General features: G+C 42.9%; 2 protein-coding genes and 1 pseudogene across 2 annotated transcripts; all 3 read left to right on the top strand.

The window, feature by feature from the left end:
* The first annotated feature begins 3,858 nt into the window (after positions 1–3,858).
* LOC118835183 (RNA-binding region-containing protein 3-like) lies at positions 3,859–5,381 on the top strand. Its single transcript, XM_036742425.1, is given in 3 exon segments — positions 3,859–5,142; positions 5,144–5,212; positions 5,214–5,381. Coding segments are annotated over 3 exon segments (1,521 nt in total).
* A 4,345-nt stretch (positions 5,382–9,726) lies between these two features.
* On the top strand, positions 9,727–11,308 carry LOC118833638 (cyclin-L1-like). The gene is given in 2 exon segments (XM_036741014.1): positions 9,727–10,602; positions 10,604–11,308. Coding segments are annotated over 2 exon segments (1,581 nt in total).
* A 7,630-nt stretch (positions 11,309–18,938) lies between these two features.
* Positions 18,939–19,959, top strand: LOC118839576 (annotated as a pseudogene).
* The last annotated feature ends 383 nt before the right edge of the window (positions 19,960–20,342 follow it).

The following is a 20,342-nucleotide window of genomic DNA, read 5'->3' as shown; positions in this document are numbered from 1 at the left end:
TTTGTATATAAGTATCAGTCTCACCCTCAATAAGTAGCAGGTTCACTAGGAACCTTGGCCCCCACTACTATTGGTGTTAAATAAACCTTGCCACTTGATTGGAAGACAGTTTGAGTGTGTGAATTCATTCCAGGCAGAAGCTGCCCTGTACTCTGACATTCCAGGGTTGCCAGCAACCCCAACCTGCATCAGAGGGTCAGTGGAATAAGTTAGGTACACAATAAAAAGTAATAAGTGATCATAGTAATCTAGTGTTTGATAAATGTAAAGATCCAGTCTTTGAGGACAAGAACTCACTATTTGGTAAAAATTTCTGGGAAAACTGGAAAACAGTTTGACAGAAACTAGGTATAAACAACATCTCACACCTATACCAAGATAAGGTCAAAATTGGGGGGTGGGATTTATAGCTAGTTTTTTCTGATAAAACTTACTTTTCAATATATTTGAGAAATGGAGTCAAATCTATAAAAATGTAAGTCAATCCTCCACAATAAATGGTCAAAAGATATGAATAGACAGTTTTCATAGGAAATCAAAGCTATCTATAGTCATAAGAAAAAATGTTCTAAGTCAGTATTTATTAGAGAAATGCAAACTCTGGGGTACCACCTCACACCTATCATATTATTTAATACAACAGAAAAGGAAAATGATAACTGTTGGAGGGGATGTGGAAAAATAGGAACACTTGTTGCGAGTCCCCCAGCCTCGCAACGAAGTAGTGGGGGTCTGTGTTAGCCCCCCACACCCAGGCCTTTGCCTAGCAAAGGGCCTGATCTCAAGCACAATGAATGGGGCGGGAGCCGAAAGGTGGTGAATGACTCCGTTTATTATTTCAGCAAGCAGCATTTTTATATCTTTGGTTACGTAGGCATTAGGGCCACCCTGGTTCCGCCTACTCTCCTCCCCTTCTCTTCCTGAGCTAACCCGAAGCTCCCTGCAGGCAGGCAGTCCAAGAAAAGAACCAGAAGTTCCATGTGCTCTGGCAAGCCCAGACAGAGAGCTGGAAGCTCCAAGTGCTCAAGCAGGTCTGGGCAAAGACCTGGAATTGCTAGGGAGGCAACAAAGGCGAGACCCCTCCTCCTGGCTCCACCCATATCTCAGAGCCCTGAGTTTATCTCAGCAGGCCCCTGGGCATGGAGGTCTGAGGAGGGCAGGGCTCGGCTCTGGCTCAGCTCTAACTCGGCCGTAACAGACACTAATATATAATGGGGGGAATTGTGAACTGGCAATCATTCTGGAAAACAATTTGAAACCATGCCCAAAGTACTATAAAACTACATACCTTTTGACCCAGCAATGCCACCACTAAGTCTGTATCTAAAGAGATCAAAGAAAAAGAAAAATGACCTATATGCACAAAAATATTTATAGCAATCTTTTTTGCGGTGGCCAAGAATTGGAAATTGTGGGGATATCCATTAATTGAGGAATGGCTGAAAGAATTGTGTCATATGATTGTGAAATTACATTCTTTTGCTATAAGAAATGATGAACAGGATGCAATCAGAAAACTTGGAAAGATCTATATGAACTGATGCAAAGTAAAGTTAGCAGAACCAGGAGAACATTGTTCATAGTAACAGCAATATGTACAATGGTCAACCGTGAATGACTTATCTATTCTGATCAACACAACGATCCAAGAAAATTTTGAAGGACTTCATGAAAATGCTATCCACCTCCAGAAAAAGAACCAATGGAGTTTGAATGCAGATTGAAGCATAATTTTTTTCACTTTTTTCTTTTTTTTGTGTAACATGAAAATATGTTTTACATGATTTCACATGTGTAATTGATATCACATTTCTTGCCTTTACAAAGGGTGAGGAAGAAGAGGAAAAAATTTAGAACTCAAAAAATTTTTAATGAATGTTAAAAAATAAACAATAAAATTTTAAAATTAAAAAAATATCCAGACTACTTGGACCCTGGATGACTGCCATTCCTGGGGGCAGAAGTGGAGGAAATTTCATCAGCAGGTTGCTGTTCTGAGCCTTCTGGCTCAAAAGGAGGAGACTTCAATAAACTGTACTTAAGCAGGATAGCCTGGCTAGGGCTATACTACCATAATAAGCATTCAGGGCTAGTTCAACAAAGGAGTTTAAGAAAAAGTAGGCTCCACCAGTAATACCAAGCTAACCACTCTTGGTGCCACACCCCTCAGCCACTTCCATGGCTTTTTGGAAGAAGCATAGTGACTTGTGCAGGATTTGAAAATAATGTTACTTTGTAACCCCTGGGAGGGAGACCCAGAGTTCTGTGTTTGTCTTAACCTGATGTCCCCACCCCTATCTTAGTCAACTCTTGGGTTGGGCTAGGCATAGATACCCCCTGCCTGGCCATTTTGGGGCTAGAATTTGTCATTGGCTTTAGCGTCTCTGAGAAAGCCTTTCTGGGACAGGCTGGAACTTGGAGTGACACAGCACCTTTTAGATTCTACTCTAGCCAACCTAGAACAGATTGGAGAATCCAAAGGTAGCCCTAGAGACCTGGTTCTCCCACCTGGTGGAACAAGGCCCTCCATAACTGGTCTCCACTAGACAATAAAAAAATGTTTGAAACAAGTCTGCTTGGAGGAGTCTATTGGATCAACAAGGCTTAAATGGGCATTTTTTCCCTCTTATTTTGCTAGTGCCATTTCATTAAGTTTAGAATAGGATATGGAGTCATAGAATCAACCATGATTTCTTCCATGGGGTATGCTTGGCAGTCATAAGAAAGTAAAAATAGGTTACCCTGAATGACATGATCTGGATGAGAGCTATTCAGGATAATTTTCATTGTATAAAGTGATGGGGGTAATGAGATCTGGACCCCTAAAGGAAAAGACCATGTCTCTGGATGCAACCCAGTCCCTGAATTTTCTCAAACATTTCAGCAGCCCAGATCGCTAGGGCATTCCAGACTACTTATATATACTTGGCCACTCCTTAAGCCCACCCACATAGCCTAATTAGCCTCCTGGACATTCCTTTTGCTGCTGTACCTGGCCCACCCCAAACTACTTAACCAGTCCTTAATCCCACCCAACAGTATATTGTCTATCCATAATGAAGCAATGCAGCATACCAGAACTTCTGTTGGAGCTAGAGCAGTCTGGGTGCTGCCAGAACAAAGTAAGTCCCATGAGACCTTTTAGGAAGAGAAAAGAAATTCTACCTGTAACTTTGAGGCTCCTTGCAAGAGCAATAGTTATCTTGGTTTACTGGCTAGATTTCTTTCTTAAGGACCAAGCCTTAAAACCAATTCTCTCTGGCTCTCATTGATTGGCCAACATTGATTGGTCCCTGCCCAAGCGCCACTTACTGGTTATTTTTTGAGCCCCTATGGCTCAGAGCAAATGTAAATAGTAATTGTTTCTCTTTCAACCAGCAACCCTATGGGTATTCCTCTTCCAGGTTGATTATTATTATTAGGGACATACCTTGACTCACTTCTTAAACAGGCCTAATCACTGAATGGGCGTGGCCTGAAAGTGAGAACTCGGAAAGACCTTAGCTTTAAAAGGCCAAGGTCTCCCACTACATCCTACGCCATCTTCGGGTTGTCGTGAGCATTATCTGGCCACTGGACCCATATAGCTCTGCAGGACTGAGGCTGGTGAATTTACACAGCCTTCCCTCACCTAAATAGATTTCAATTGAGAGCGTTGTCATCATCCTCCTTGAGAAGCAGGACAAACCATACACAGTGAGCACGAACAGGCTGGTATCTCTAGAAAAGAGGCTCCAGTTCTCCCGTCGTCTTCGCTGAGTCTGCACTTTCGGTTGTCTGTGGAGTTGCCCTCCCTGCTTCTCTTTGCGGTTCTGGTCACCTCCATCTGCGCCCGAGGTGGTGGCGTCCTGGGGGGAAATGGAGCCAGAGAAGGTCTCGTTGTGGCAGAGCTCCTCAACGCCGCCCCTGCGGCGGGCCAACAGGACCCTCCTAGTACGGCACTTACCAGCTGAACTGACAGCCGAGGAGAAGGGGCATTTCCTGAAGTACTTCGGTGCCCAGGCTGTGCGCGTCCAAACCAACAAAGGCCGCTTGAAACACACTGCTTTTGCTACTTTCCCTAATGAAAACGCAGCGATAAAGGCTTTATTAAGACTTCATCAGCTAAACTTTTTAGGTCACACTTTAGTTGTTGAATTTGCAAAGGAACAAGACCAGGCTTCCTCCCTCTGTCATACTTCATATTCAGGGGAAAAGAAAAGGTCTGATGAACCTATGGAAGAAGATCAAGAAGAAAAAGAGCCAAGTTGCTTGACCATAGAGAATGGAATTGCACCAAACCACGGACTAACTTTTCCTTTAAATCCGTGCCTCAAATACCTATATCCACCACCTTCGAGCACAATTCTAACCAACATAGCAAATGCCTTGGCAAGTGTGCCCAAGTTCTATGTACAGGTGCTTCATCTTATGAATAAAATGAACTTACCCGCACCTTTTGGACCAATTACTGCCCGACCTCCCACATATGAGGAGTATACGCCAGTGCACATACCTCTTCCCCCTGTACCTCCTTTACTACCTGAAAAGCCTCCTGTGCCAGAAGAAGGGGAAGGATCTAGTGGAGAAGAATCAGAATATGAGAGTGGTGATGATGAAGCCAGTGAAAGGACAAGGAAACTGATGGAATTAGCTAATTTTCAAGCCAAAAAACCAATGACCTCAAAGCAACGCCATGTAAGGAAAAGGCAAAAGATAAAAGAGGTGTGGAATATGTCTGCATCTACTTCACAAAGTAATTTACACCCTGTGCTGTTGCCTTCAGATGTGTTTGAGCAGCCACAACCTGGAAAGCATAAAAAAATAGAATTCAACATACCTTCTGGGATACCTGCTACCTTTGTAAAAGATTTAGAGGGAAAACAAAGAAGTGATTTGTCTGCTCCTGGAGATACAACCAATGAAGGATTTGGAAAGATCTTTCCAACTCCCATTCTGAATGACAAAGAAGAGATTCAAGAAGACTCAGACGAGATACTAACAGAATTTATCTCTAAAAAAGATTTGGAAAAAGGCAGAATTTCTAAGGAAGAAATGGAAACACTTCCAGTTTTCAAAAGTTATGAAGCAGGGAATCCAAATTGTAGGATTTATGTAAAGAACTTAGCAAAGCAAGTTGAAGAAAATGATCTTAAGTTTATTTTTTGGAAGATATGTTGACTTTTCATCACAAACAAAACAGATCATGTTTGATATACGCTTGATGAAAGAAGGGTCGCATGAAAGGCCAAGCTTTTATTGGATTTCCAGATGAAAAGGCTGCCGCTAAAGCTTTAAAAGAAGTTAATGGATATGTACTTTTTGGAAAACCCATGGTGGTGCAATTTGCTCGATCTGCTAGACCAAAACAAGATGCCAAAGATGGAGAACGGAAGAGATAGATAATTGCTAAATGTACTTTTTGATTTTGTGAAGGAAATTTATGATTTTCGTATTGATAGGTGTGTACAACGAATATATTATTACTTCGGATTTCTCAGAGCCCCATTTTCCCAGCAGACTCTGGCTTGGGAGTCAGAGACTCACAATGCAGATTGAATCGATTCACCAATTCTTGACAATGGCTACATTCTTATACTGTACTGTGCCTGTGTATGTAAAGTAAAGCAAATCAAAAACTGTAGAACCTGTTCCCATTACAGATTTCTGAACCTGTACCCCATAAGTAAAGTAATGATCACCAAGACTTGAAACAACTTAAATATTCCCACAGCATTCAAAAATACCTGTATCATGCTGCACTTAGGAACTTGTTGAGAGAAACCACTCCAGGTTTGCAAACTGTGTTCCTCACTCTGAAACAAATTAAATAAACCACTACTTGATTTTGCCAATCTGCCTCTAACCTGCTTTATTTTTGTCTCTCATTACTCACAGGAGAGACTAGTCCTGGCTGGATTATATTTAAAATTCTGTTAATGTTAATTGGTGGCAGCAGTTTTAAATGGTGGACATAGAGAGCCTTGGGCTCTCCAGTATCTGGGCTAATAGACTAGACACCACTGGAACTTTTTTCCACAGTCTGGCCATACCTCCTCTGGCAGATTCAGGGCTCAGACTACCCCTCCATTATTGGGCCCAGTCTTTGATTAAGAAATGCTCCAGGGCCCCTTTTCTTGACCTAGATCACTCTGGTAAAGCTGGAATTAAAAAAAAAATTCAGCACTCAAATGAGTAATTTTTTTTTTAACGTGCGTCCACTTTTTTTTTTTTATTACTTTTTTTTTGCTGCATGTGGCAAATTTTATTTGTATAAGAATTGTTTATGAAATTGGTTTTGTATGCATCTAGAACCAGTTGAAATGAACATTTTAATTGTGGCTGGGTTAGAATTGTAGAATGTTTACTTTTGTAATTCGAGTGGATTGCTAGCACAGTGTGAATTACTTGTATTTGTGTTGTCAAATTTTTACAGTGTACTTGTACTTGTATTTGTGTATTGTGTGTACTTGTGTGGTTAAGTGGTGTTATTCTCTTTGAATGTTCTCCTTTTAAATGGGACAGATGTGTGGTAAGGCAGAGGGGAGTTCCTGTTAACTCATCCCCAAAACAAACATGTGCCTGTCAAATGTATAGGAAATATGGTCCTGACACCCCCTCGTATAGCCAGGGTTAGGTTGATTTTACTAGTGATGACCCCAAACTTTGCTGGCCCCATTGGAGCAGCCTTGATAAAACCAAATTAGAGTATTTGAGGTAGAAACTAATGAATAAAGAAACAGCCTCTTGAGTGGGACAGCTATAATAAGTGGTACTCAAAGGCAAGGGAAAGAGAGCATGAGTCAATTAGAATCAGTGAAAGAAAGGATTAAATTATTTGAAAACCTTATCCTTATGTTTCAACAATCGGGCTAGCAGCTGTTGTGGGGGTGAAAGACCAACACAAGCCCAACAGCAAGAATGCTGCCAAAGCCCAGGTTCTTTTGATCTGCTTAACTAAGGAAAGCCACACTAAGGAGTTGACAAGTTTACTTTAATTCAGCATACAAATACCATTCACTTAATTCAGGGGAAAAAGCCAGCACCCTGAACTTTGGAGCAAATACAAACAAATTACAAATATCGACAGACAGACCCAATACAATTCATAGTTGCCAACATCTAAGTTCAGCCCAGGAGCTCATAACAAGGGTTGGCCCAGAGTCAATCTCGCCACCATGGCTGTGGATAAGAGCTCCGAAAAAAAGAAAGCCAACCCCTAGTTTTATATCTTTTTTCAGGGTCAAGGGTGAGTTACACATTTGACTGAGCCACGTGACCTAGAATCGTCAAAGAGGTGACTTAAACCCATGTGGTCTAAAAGTCTCTGATTCCCAAACATGTCACTCAAGCCCTCCCCTGCTGCAAGGAGGTCACCAAGGACTCCCAAATCTAATCAAGGAAATGAAGGCCAAACTCTTCAAGGGCACTTGGTTGAACTGAGTGCTAAGAGCCCATTTTGTTTACCAACACACCTTAATAGCCCCCAAACTACCCAACTACCCAAATCTTACTCACCTTTACCAAAACACTGCACCAGCTCCCCACTTTTTATGTTCCCTTCCAAAGTGCAAGCCAAAGTTCTCTCAGAAAAAAACCCTGAGGATAGTGACTTGATCAAAACCTATTCCTTCAAGCCCTGGCAGCATGGAGAACTCCAAGCTATTGCCAAGGAGTATCCCAACCCCAGAGGGGGATCCCATAGGCTTTGATGAGCTGTTCTAAGTCACTCTATATTCATACAGACCCAAGCATCCGATCTGTATCGGTTCAAGGCTGCCTTGGCAGAAAGGAATAACCTAAAAATTAGTGCTAAAAAAAACTCATTGGGAAGACCCAGAAGAAGACACTGAGATTGATCGGACATGGAGGGCCAAAGTAAAGTTATGGGTGAAAAAGCTCCTTGAGGCCATCCCTCTTGCATTCCCTTGACCCACTGATTTAACAAAGGTCTGAGATACTAAACAGAACCCTGGGGAATCTATCAGTTTTATGACAGACTCACCCAAGTTTTTAATGCCAACTCCTGTCTCTGGCATGATAGTGCAGAGGGCAAGTTCAGTTTCTTTCCTAGTTTGTTAATCTTCACCTACCCACCTACACAAATTAAGGTATTTCTGATTGGCAACATTCTTACATTGGTTACTTCTTGAGACCACAACATGGCTTGCAGTCTAGGAGAGGAGGATGAAATAAGTAAAAAAAGAACTTAGAGAAGCAAAAAGAAAATTTTTCCCTGCAAGTCCTCTGCAGCTATGGCAACCTATCCCTTGCCATAACCACCCCGCCCCGCCCCCTCCACCAAATCAACTAGGCAAAGTTTGTTTTTCTTGTAAAAAAAAAAAAAAAACCAGCCACAGGAGGACAGAATGTAAAAAAGACTATGGTAGAGACTGAAGAGAAAAGAGAAAGCACCCCAGAAAGAATTGAGGAACCCTCCCTACAATCCCAATCATTCAGCATGACTTGGGTCAGGAGAGAACTAGCAGGAGGTGGATATACAAGCCATATTACTCCCATGACTTCTGTTGGAGATGTCTCCTTGCTCATACAGGGGCAACAGGTGTCTGCTCTAGTTAACACTGGTGCCACACTCCCAGTTGCAAACCCCTCTGTCTTCCCCGCTGCCCAGTCAAAAGTGTATCTAAGTTGTGGGCATTGCTGATAAGACCATATCTCAGAACCTCTCCCCTTTTTGGGGGACAGGGATCAGCATCTTTCTTTTACCCTGGTTCCTGAGGCCCCCTAGCCATTTACTAGGATATGATCTGTTACATAAATTACAGGCCACTATGTCATTTGACCCAGGAGGAACCACTTCCTTGTGTCTTTAATCCCCGACACCCTCCACGTCTGAAAGCATCCCCATTCCTTTAGGTTTCTTTTTCTTAACCCCTTCTGACCATCTGGCTCAGAACCAAGTTCCCTCCAGCTTGTGGGCTTCATATGGTACTGATATTGGGTCAGTTAGTAGTACGCCACCTATTGTTGTGCAGTTAGCTCTCCCATTTCATTTATTCACCTCTGAGAAAGGAGTGAATGCAGTTGGTGTACTAACAAAAAACATGGTGAACACTGTCATCCCATGTGATTGGACAATGCTGCTAAAGGCCTCCCAGGCTGTCTCCAGGTAGTAGTAGCCACAATTGTCCTTTTTTTTCTGCCACTGAGGATATTTGTCTTGATTCTCCCTTAACAGTACATGTTCCCCGTACTGTTGAAACACTCCTAAATTCACACTATACCCAGCATTTGTCCTCTACTAGGCTAGCCAACCTGTAAGTGACTTTGTCATCGAAGCCTGATCTGACCATCAAAAGGTGTAAACACAGTGCCTGGCAGGGGCCCTCTGTGGGCTGACCCTGAAGAAGTATATATATACTCTGAGGTTAGCATTTGGCTTTGGGGCTCACTCATTGGAAGTGTTCATATGATTTGGCTAGACAGATTCTGGGTAGCCATTGCTAAGGAGCCCAGATGTTGGTGTTACTCTCTCTGGTACTGACTTCTCATCAGGCATTGAGCTGGGCAAAAACATGGTGAGGAACTGACACCTGAAGGCTCAGCACTGACTTCTCATCAGGCATTTTGCCCTCTGGAAAAGCACAGTGAGGAGTTGACACCTGAAGCCTCTGCACCGACTTCACATCAAGCACTACCCAGAGAAGTATAAAAGAGGCTCCTGCTGCCATCTCATTCGCGTCGTGGATTCCGGTGCTTTGGTGGTGCGCGGAGCTCGCTGCGAGGATGACCGCCGGGCTTTACCCAATCCCAGCCACGGCTTCCTCTTCCTCGGCCACCGCGTCCTCCTCCTCGTCTGCCCCCGCGACGGCGGCGGCGGGCTCCAGCGGCGGCCCCGCGGCCGGGATCCTCATCGGCGACAGGCTCTGCTCGGAGGTGTCGCTGACCATCGACCACTCGCTGATTCCGGAGGAGCGGCTGTCGCCCACGCCGTCCATGTACGACGGCCTCGACCTGCCCAGCGAGACGGACCTGCGCATCCTGGGCTGCAAGCTCATCCAGGCCGCCGGCATTCTGCTCCAGCTGCCCCAGGTGGCGATGGCAACGGCGCAGGTGCTGTTCCACCGCTTCTTTTACTCCACGTCCTTCGTCAAACACAGCTTTGAGATTGTTGCCATGGCTTGTATCAATCTCGCTTCCAAAATCGAAGAAGCGCCTCGTAGAATAAGAGATGTGATAAATGTTTTTCACCATTTACGTCAGGTAAGAGAAAAAAGGACACCAAGCCCACTGATCCTTGATCAGAACTACATAAACACCAAAAATCAAGTGATCAAGGCAGAGAGAAGGGTATTGAAGGAATTGGGATTTTGTGTTCATGTCAAACATCTGCACAAAATCATTGTTATGTATTTACAAGTCTTAGAATGTGAACAGAATCAAACCCTGGTTCAGACAGCCTGGAATTACATGAATGACAGCCTTCAAACCAATGTTTTTGTTCGATTTCAGCCAGAGACAATAGCATGTGCTTCTATCTACCTTGCAGCTAGAGCGCTTCAGATTCCACTGCCTACTCGACCTCATTGGTTTCTGCTCTTTGGCGCCACGGAAGAAGACATTCAGGATATCTGCATAGAAACACTTAGGCTTTATATCAGAAAAAAAGCCAAACTATGAATTGCTGGAAAAAGAAGTAGAAAAGAGGAAAGCAGCCCTGCAGGAAGCTAAATTAAAAGCAAAAGGATTGAATCCTGATGGAACTCCAGCCCTTTCAACACTGGGTGGCTTTTCTCCAGCTTCTAAACCATCATCACCAAGAGAAGTAAAGCCAGAAGAGAAAACACCGATATCGGCCAGCACGAAGACCATCAAAAAAGAACCTGAAGACGGACCGCAGGCATCCAAGAGTCCTTACAATGGCGTTCGGAAAGACAGCAAAAGAAGTAGAAACGGTAGAAGTGGGAGTCGGTCAAGGTCACGAACCAGGTCACGTTCTCGATCTCATACACAGAGAAGACATAACAACAGGAGAAGTCCATCTGGAACATACAGCTCAAGGTCGAGAAATCGATCCCGCAGTCACAGCGAAAGTCCTCGGAGACACCACAACCATGGCTCTCCACACCTTAAAGCCAAGCATGCCAGGGAGGATTTAAAAAGCTCAAATAGACATGGTCATAAAAGGAAAAAATCCCGCTCTCCATCTCAGAGCAAATCTCGGGATCATTCCGATGTTGCCAAGAAGCACAGGCACGAACGGGGACATCACCGCGAGAGGCGAGAGAGGTCGAGGTCCTTTGAGCGCGCACACAAAGGCAAGCACCATGGCAGTAACCGCTCGGCACATGGCAGGCACAGGCGCTGATGCTCACGTGTGAGCCTGCATCATTCCTTAGTAGTTATGCCTATCTACATTATGGTGTATGGACTCTTAATGAAAATATTAGAAACAAACTGATTAGGAATTGATTTATTAAAAGCCCTCTAGGTTTTTAGAAACATTGAGGACATTTTCTTTTTGAAAGAACTATGTTAATTTTTTGCACATTAAAATGCCCTAGCAGTGTCTAATTGAAAACCATGGTCAAGTTCAATTGTACCTATTATTATAGTTGTGTATTGTTTATCAATATAAGAACTGGAGAGTGTTCTTCTGTAAAAATGTATCTTATTTTTATACGGATAAATTGCAGACATCATACTATTTAAAGTATGGTTATTTGTTTAAATGATGGTGAATACTTTCAATTACACTGGTTTTTCTGCATGTGTAAAGATTTTAGCTACAGCCCAGAAAAGAATGCTTATCACAAAATAGGAAACTGCTAAAGGAAGTGTTAACAGGATTTTGCTGAGCCAGTCTCCAACCTGAGAATGACAAAACAGCAAACCAGAGACAAACTGCCACTAATCAGGTAGCCATTTAATTACCTTCATTATGAGGAACAGATTTGCAAATCAGGAATTCTCCAGATCAGAATTCCACCTTGTTGATAGGGAGACAGAAATTATATATGTATATCTCAATGGAAAGGGCGGGGAGGTAGATGCAGGTTCCTCATGACAGGCCCACAAGTGAAAGACAATACAATTCTGGAATCCTGTGGGAGCAATATTGCTCAGGTCTTTGGTGGGGGGGAGGTCCATTCCTTGGTAGGCCACAGGACCAGAACATTGTGATAGGAACAGGTTCTACACTCTCTGATTCACTTCACTCAAGGTACACAGGCACAAGAATATTGGGGGAAGGGGGGGGCAGTTTCACAGGCCTGCTGTCACTAACTATGAGATGTATCCCACCTGCCCCAAACACAATGCATCAAAACCTGTGAAGCCAGGCATGGGCAGTTTCACCTCCCAGACATACCCTTTGAAACCTAGCAGATCGACTTCATTCAAAGGACACCTGCCCTTGGTTATAAATATGCTTTGTTTATGGTCTGCATGTTTCCTGGTGGAAGGAAGTATTCACCTGTCACTGCCACAGCCTCTGAAGTAGCAAAAATCCTCTTAGAAAAAAAAATCATTCCATCATGAGGATTCCTAAAGAAATACAAAATGATAGTGGTATCCATTTAGAAGGGCTTCATTAGCTGAGCTGCTTTCATCTGGGCCAATTACTCAGCACTTCCATTGTACCTATCACCACCAGTCATCAGGCATGGTTGAAAAAGTTGATAGAATGCTTAAAACCTCCCTTGCTAAATTCTGAGGAGCTAGGTATCCCCTGGCCCACAACCATTCCTTTAGTCCTGCTAGGCCTTATACCTAAACCATTTGGTCCCCAAAAGCTCAGTCCTTATGAGACAGTAACAGGATGCCCCATGCCACTGTACCCGTGGGTGGGAAGCATAGCAACCAAAGGCCTCATACAATAACTTATTGGGTTGGCTTAGAAAATCAGAGACTTAACAACTTGTCTCACAGTCCAATTCTTTAGAAATTCCTACTGAGACTCAGCCCCTGATTCAACGCAGTGACTGGGTCTACTGGAAATGCCATCTCCAAAAACACTCCTTGGACCTTCTTAGCCAAAAGGAGGGAATGTAAAGGACATTTATTAATATATTCATTATACATCTATCCATCAATATGAAAATCATAAATTTCCAATTATGATTTTTTAAAAAAATTTAAACATTAACAAAGTAAACACTCTCCTTATGACTTTACAGGATCTCAGACAGAGAAGCTTGTGCCTCAACTGCTCAGCTCTAATAGATGAAAGCTGCCACACACAGGACTTGTCACCTCATAAACTTATAAACAATGGAAAGGTCCCTTTAAAGTCCTGCTCACTATCCCCACCACTGCCAAATTCCAGAGAGAAGAGTCCTGGATCTACCTGTCTGTAACCAGAATGGCCTTTGTTTTCTTTGAGTGACTCAATTTCTCAGTGAGCTTTACTAGGTGCTAAGCCCCGGGCCCAAACCCCATTAGGTGTTAACGTAATCCATGTGGATGTGAACCTCCCAGGATGTGAACCTAAGGGGAGGGGCCAACTCAAGAACCTATCACCAGAGCCTGAGCTCTGGTGATTCAGATGATGTTTGGTGATGTCTGAAGCCCTATAAGAAGGGAGGACAGAGCCATTTGTGCGGAGCTCTGGAGATGGTGTTCATGAGGAGAGTCTGGGTAGCTGTAGCTAAGGAGCCCTCCAGCCTGTAAACCTGGATGCTGAAACTTTGTTGAACTCTGGTAACTCTGTGTTGGGATTTGAATCAGACAAAGTGTGTCTGTTGATGTTTGTAATTTGTTTGCATTCTGTTTTGAAGTTCAGGATGCTGGTTTTTTCCCCTGAACTAACTGAATGATATTTGAATTAAAAGTAAGCTTGTCAACCCCTTCACCTTGCTTTCCTTAATTAAGCAGATAGAAAGAATCTGTGCTGTTGGCAGCTTTCTGGGTGTTGGCTGTGGGTGGATCTTTTACCCCCACAGAAGCTGCTAGCCAGATTGTTGAAACACTGTCACATCTCCAAAGGGCAGCACCACTTGGATTGTGGAAGCCACAGATGACCTGCCCATGAAAATCAAATGGGGTCTGAAGCAGTCCACATCTGAAGCAGACCACTGACTCAAAAAACTGGATGTAGACTGAGGTTTGCAGTTACTCCCTCTGTAAACTAAGGCTTTTATCTCTCCTTGCTACTGGCCTCCTAGTCAATGTTCATGGAAGTAGCAGGTTTTTTTTCTTCCTAAATGCCTAAAAGCATTCAAGCCCTAAGTTACTATTTAAATTAAAAATTCCTGAGTGTAATTTGCTTTGAGTTTTGATTATTAGGATGGTTGTCTGAATTGTCATGAAGTCCATAATAGAAAATAGCATGTGCAGCTGTCTGAGGACAACTAAGCTGGGACGTCTGTGCCTGGAAAAGGTCATGGGGTTGACCTAAGGACTTAGGCTAGGTAGGATCCTCCTATTTCCCCATTGTGCTATTTCCTTTCTGGAAAAGGAAAATTCCCCACCTGGTTAATTCTGAGCCTTGTCTTTAACCTTCAGTAACTACATAATTAGCTGTCAAATACGACTCATGCCTGGAATCCAACACAGCTAAGGGAATTTTCCTCCTTGTTATATGATAACTATATAGGCCCTTCTTCGTTTTATAGCAAATTTCTATAATCATTTTTTAGATGAATGTTCCTCAGCCTTCAAGGATCATTCTGACCTTTTTAGCCAAAAGGAAGGAATGTGAAGGACATTTAGTAGTATATTCATTACACATATCATATCAATCAGTATGAAAATCATAAACTTCCAATGATATTTTTTAAATTTAAATATTACATTAACATTTAAATATTTAAATATAACATTAACAAAGTAAATAGTCTCCTTATGACTCTACAGGATCACAGGCAGAGAAGCTTGTGCCTCAACTGCTCAGCCCTAATAGATGAAACCTGCTACACACAGGACTTGCCTTCTCATAAACTAGGAGTAAGTGGATACTGATGTGTAGGGAATCTCTTGCCCCTCATCGTATTGACAATTATACCCTACCAAGCCTTGGGCTTGGCTCACTCCCATCATCCACTGCCTTCACTCTTGTGTATACGCTGCTGAAACAATGTGGAGAAGGTCATGCAACATCTCTGCCTAAGTCTCCTACAAATTTATGTTATATAACCTCAACTGGGCCCTCACTGCTATTAGGCCATCCTTCTATACCTCCTCAATTAACTCACTAATCCACTCATCATAGTTCTTACAAACCTTTGCATCCCTCCTCAAAGGGTACCTTTATGGTACCCTTCCCCCAACCATCTCAGTTGAGAGTTTTGCCTCATTTTGGAGGGGAAAAAAAATGAGGCCACTTGCTAAGAGTTTCCTTCTCCCCTCTCATCTCACATCACTCTGATGTCTTCTGTTACCATCTCCTTCACCCTGTCTCATAAGGAGAGGTTGCCCTTCTCCTTGCCAAGGCAAGCCTCTCTTCTAGCACAAGGGATGTCATTTCATTCCATCTTCTCTAGGGGATCATCCTCTTTCATCCCCACACTCACTTATCTTAAATCTCTTCTGTTTACTGGTTACTCCACTACTGATTACAAGTATACCTATGCCTATGTCTCTCTCAAAAAAAAAAAGCCTCACTTGATCCATCTGTCCATACCTGCTACCTGCCATCACCCTCTCCCTTGATACTCTATATTTGAGGGATATCATTCTCTCCTAAGTTTTCCTCCTGTGTGACCACTCCTCAAGCTCCTTTCCTGTATCCTGACATCTCATATCTCACACTTTAACAATAGTAATCCCTCAGGGTTCTCTTCTCTTTTCCCTCCATATTATTTCACTTGGTGATCTCATCAGTTCTCAGAACTAATTACCTCCTGTATGCTGAGGATTCTCAAATGTACCTATCATGCCCTAACCTCTAATCTTGCATTTATAGCCACCTATTGGACATCTCAAACTGTATGCAAAAACAAAAATGGTTGGCTTCCCTAAAAAGGAGGATTTTGAAGATTTCAAATAAAACTTGACTTTTGGAAGCCAACAGCCAGGAACCAAATGGAGTTCCTTGTGGTATGTTCTAGGCCATTGTTTTAAGCACACTTGATCTTCCCACAGAGATCATGATAACTTCTATTTGGACAACCAATCCCAAGATAAAATGGGGGGAAGGAGGAGAGAAGAGACCCTTTGTGATTTGTATAATTGTTTCCTAGAGGTAGTAAATGGGATATTATTGAAGATAATCAGGAAGACTGGGTTTGAAACTGACTGCAGTTATATTAAACATTTTCCTTTCTATCTTTTCCTGGTAGTTTTTTGTTAGGAACATATGGAAATGCTAATCATTTATGTGGGTCTATTTTATATTCTACAACTTTGCTAAAGTTGTTAACTTCTTCAACTATCATCTGCAAAGAATGATAGTTATGTTTCCTGGGTTATGATATGATCAGTTTCCTAATATTGAACCAGCCTGCATGCCTGGTATAAATCTCACTGGTCATAGTGTAAATCTTTGTGATATATTGCTGTGGTCCTCTTTGCTAATATTTTGTTTAAAATTTTCGCATCAATATTCACTAGAGATATTTGTCTATAGTTTCTCTGTGGTGTATGTTTCTCCCCGGTATAAGAATCAAAACTCTATGTCACGAAAGGAATTTGATGTGATTCTTTACGTATTTTAACCAATTCAAATCTATTTTAATGATTTTTCATAAAACCAGATCCCAGTTTTATTTATTAGTTCAATAGTTTTTTTTCCTTTATTTTCTTTTTCTTTATTTAATAAATTTAGTTTTCAGCATTGATTTTCACAAGAGTTTGAATTACAAATTTTCTCCCCATTTCTGCCCTCCCGCCCACTCCAAGATGGCGTATATTCTGGTTGCCCTGTTCCCCAGTCAGCCCTCCCTTCTATCACCCCACTCCCCTCCCATCCCCTTTTCCCTTCCTTTCTTGTAGGGCAAGGTAAATTTCTATGCCCCATTGCCTGTGTATCTTATTTTCTAGTTGCATGCAAAAACTTTTTTTTTTGTTTTTGAACATCTGTTTTTAAAACTTTGAGTTCCAAATTCTCTCCCCTCTTCCCTTCCCACCCACCCTCCCTAAGAAGTCAAGCAATTCACCATAGGCCACATGCATATCATTACATATAACCCTTCTACAATACTCATGTTGTGAAAGACTATTTTTTGCTCCTTCCTAACTTATCCCCCTTTATTGAATTTTCTCCCTTGACCCTGTCCCCTTTTGAAAGTGTTTGTTTTTGATTACCTCCACCCCCATCTGCCCTCCCTTCTATATCCCCCCTTTTTTTTATCTTCCTCCTTTTTTCCTGCGGGGTCAGATACCCAATTGAGTATGTGTGGTATTCCCTCCTCTGGTCAAATCTGATGAGAGCAAGATTCACTCATTCCCCCCTCACCTGCCTTCTCTTCTCTTCCTACAGAACTGCTTTTTCTTGCCACTTTTATGCAAGATTATTTACCCCATTCTAACTCTCCCTATCTCCCTCTCTCAATATATTCCTCTCTCATCCCTTAATTTGATTTTATTTCTTTTAGATAGCTTCCCTTCATCTTCAAGTCACCCTGTGCCCACTCTCTCTCTCCCTATATATATATATATATATATATATACACACACATACATATATACATACGTACACACTCACACATACATATACATATATACATAAACTATATATGTATATATATATATATAATATGCATATTCCCTTCAGCTACCCTAATACTGAGGTCTCATGAATCATACACATCATCTTTCCATGTAGGAATGTAAACAAAACAGATCAACTTTAGTAAGTCCCTTGCAATTTCTTTTTCCTGATTACCTGTTCATGCTTCTCTTGATTCTTGTGTTTGAAAGTCAAATTTTCTATTCAGCTCTGGTCTTTTCCCTGAGAAAGCTTGAAAGTCCTCTATTTTATTGAAAGTCTATATTTTTCCTTGGAGCATGATACTTAGTTTTGCTGGGTAGGTGATTCTCGGTTTTAATCCTAGCTCCATTGACCTCCAAAATATCGTATTCCAAGCCCGTGGATCTCTTAATGTAGAAGCTGCTAGATCTTGGGTTATTCACTCATTGGAAGTGTTCATATGATTTGGCTAGACTGAGACTCTGGGTAGCCATTGTTAAGGAGACCAGATGTTGGTGTTACTCTCTCTGGTACTGACTTCTCATCAGGCATTTCACCCCTGGAAAACCACAGTGAGGAATTGACACCTGAAGCCTCAACACTAACTTCTCATCAGGCATTGAGCTGGGCAAAAGCACAGTGAGGAATTGACAACTGAAGCCTCAGCAATGACTTGTCCTCAGGCATTGGGCTGGGCAAAAGCACAGTGAGAAGTTGACACCTGAAGCCTTGGCACTGACTTCCCATCAAGCACTGCGCCAGAGGATTGTAAAAGAGGCAAAAGAGGCGCTTGCTGTAGCGTGGCCCCATAGCTGGGAGGAGCTCTCATTCTTCTCCTGGGAGCTTCAGTAACTGAGGCTAGTCTGGGGTTCGGTGCGAGCGGAGCGGCATTGGGTTCCGTTTTCCTGGGGGAAAAAGGTTCGGTGGCGAGTGCCGAGACGGAGGCGGCCGGGAGCTCAGGCCGGGACCTGCGTAGCCACCCGCGGTACCTCGAGCCTCAGAACCTCTCGGGAGGGCCCCGAGATCGGCGCAAGCGCAGCCGAAAGCGCGGGGCCGATACGGGAAGCGGCAGCCTCCTGGGCGAAGTCCACGCCCGCTACGGGAGCGCACACGGACTCGAGCACTACTGGGCCTAGCCTGAGGGGCCGAGAGTGAAGCGATCGAAGCGGGATGAGCTCTCGGAAGCCTCCACCAGCTCCAAGGCCGGCTCATCCATCAGCATCGAGGAGACCAATAAACTCCGGGCAGAGTCGGGTCTCGAACCTTTGGAGGGCAATGCTGCCGGCAAGGAGGCAGGCAGAGTGTTTCTGGGAAGGCTGGAGATCCCTCCGTGGGCTCACAGGGAGGGAGCCCAGCATATGGCTGGGCGATGGAGAGCCTCAAGTCAGAGATCTCTAGCAAGCGTCAGCTGGTGGAGGACCGGAAGCTGCTGGGGGGAAGTAAAAGGTATTTCAAACGCAGTGAGCTCGCCAAAAAAGAAGAGGAGGCGTCCTTTGAAAGATGTGGCTACAAGGTAGAGCCGAAGGAAAGGGATGAGGAGCCAGTAATTTCACATCCAGTAGCAGAACTAGAACCGACAGAGGAAAAGTTGCCCATGATTCTTTCAAGGCAAGAGATCATCCGGCGTTTGAGAGAAAGAGGAGAACTTGTAAGATTGTTTGGAGAAACTGATTATGATGCATTTCAACTTAAGGAAGATAGAGATTCTCACACCTGAGGTTAACAAGGGTTTGAGGAATGACTTGAAGGCAGCTTTGGATGCGATTGAGCAGCAGCACTTTAAGGAAATTGTTGGTGCTGTAGAACAGGAGAGGAAGACACACAGAATGATCTGGGAGTCCATGAAGAAAACACCACTATTGAAGAATTAGAAGCACTGGGAGGGTTCTTAGGAAGGGGGGAAGATCATAGAGACATGGATATCATAACCAAATTCCTCAAGTTTCTCCTTGGAGTTTGGACTAAAGAACTGCATGCCAGAGTAGATCATGTAAAATGCAGTGTGCAGGGCAAACTGAACAGTGCCACTCAGAAACAGACAGAATCATATCTGAGGCCACTTTTCAGAAAACTTCAAAACAGGACTCTTCCTGCTGATAAAGAATCAGTAACAGATATTGTTAAATTCATGTTGCAGAGAGAATATGTGAAGGCCAATGATGCTTATCTTCAGATGGCCATTGGAAATGCTCCTTGGCCTATTGGAGTCACTATGGTTGGTATTCATGCCAGAACTGGTTGTGAAAAGATTTTTTCCAAACATGTCTCACATGTTCTGAATGACGAGGACACAACGAAAATATATTCAGGGTTTGAAAAGATTGATGACCATTTGCCAGAAGCACTTCTCCACAGACCCATCAAAATGTGTGGAGTACAATGCACTGTGACAACTGTTCTCTGTGGAGCTATAGCACAATAAGAAGCTTAAGCCTGTGGCCCTCCTGGGGAACTGCTACCAGGAATGAAGGGGAGAGAAAGAATCAACTTTGGGAAGCAGCTCTTTTCTACCTAATTGATTTCTTTGTTTATTTCAAAACCTCTGTTTCTTACATCAAATATGACAGTAGACTCTTCATGTATGATGTTTTGACTTTTTGTAGTATCAAAATCAAGCACCAAGGTTTATTTCCCTATAGTCAAGCAATCAATAATCAAGCAATAGTCATGGAGGGATTCCTACTGGATTTTTTCCTATCCTATGTGCAAGTTAGAAAGAAACATTTGCAGTTGACTTGTAATTATTTTTATAAAATATAATACTGTTCATGCT

Source organism: Trichosurus vulpecula, chromosome 1 (assembly GCF_011100635.1).
Source record: "Trichosurus vulpecula isolate mTriVul1 chromosome 1, mTriVul1.pri, whole genome shotgun sequence".
NCBI classification, from domain to species: Eukaryota; Metazoa; Chordata; class Mammalia; order Diprotodontia; family Phalangeridae; genus Trichosurus; species Trichosurus vulpecula.
The sequence above is the reverse complement of the archived record's forward strand: the minus strand, read 5'-3'. Positions and strand labels throughout refer to the sequence as shown.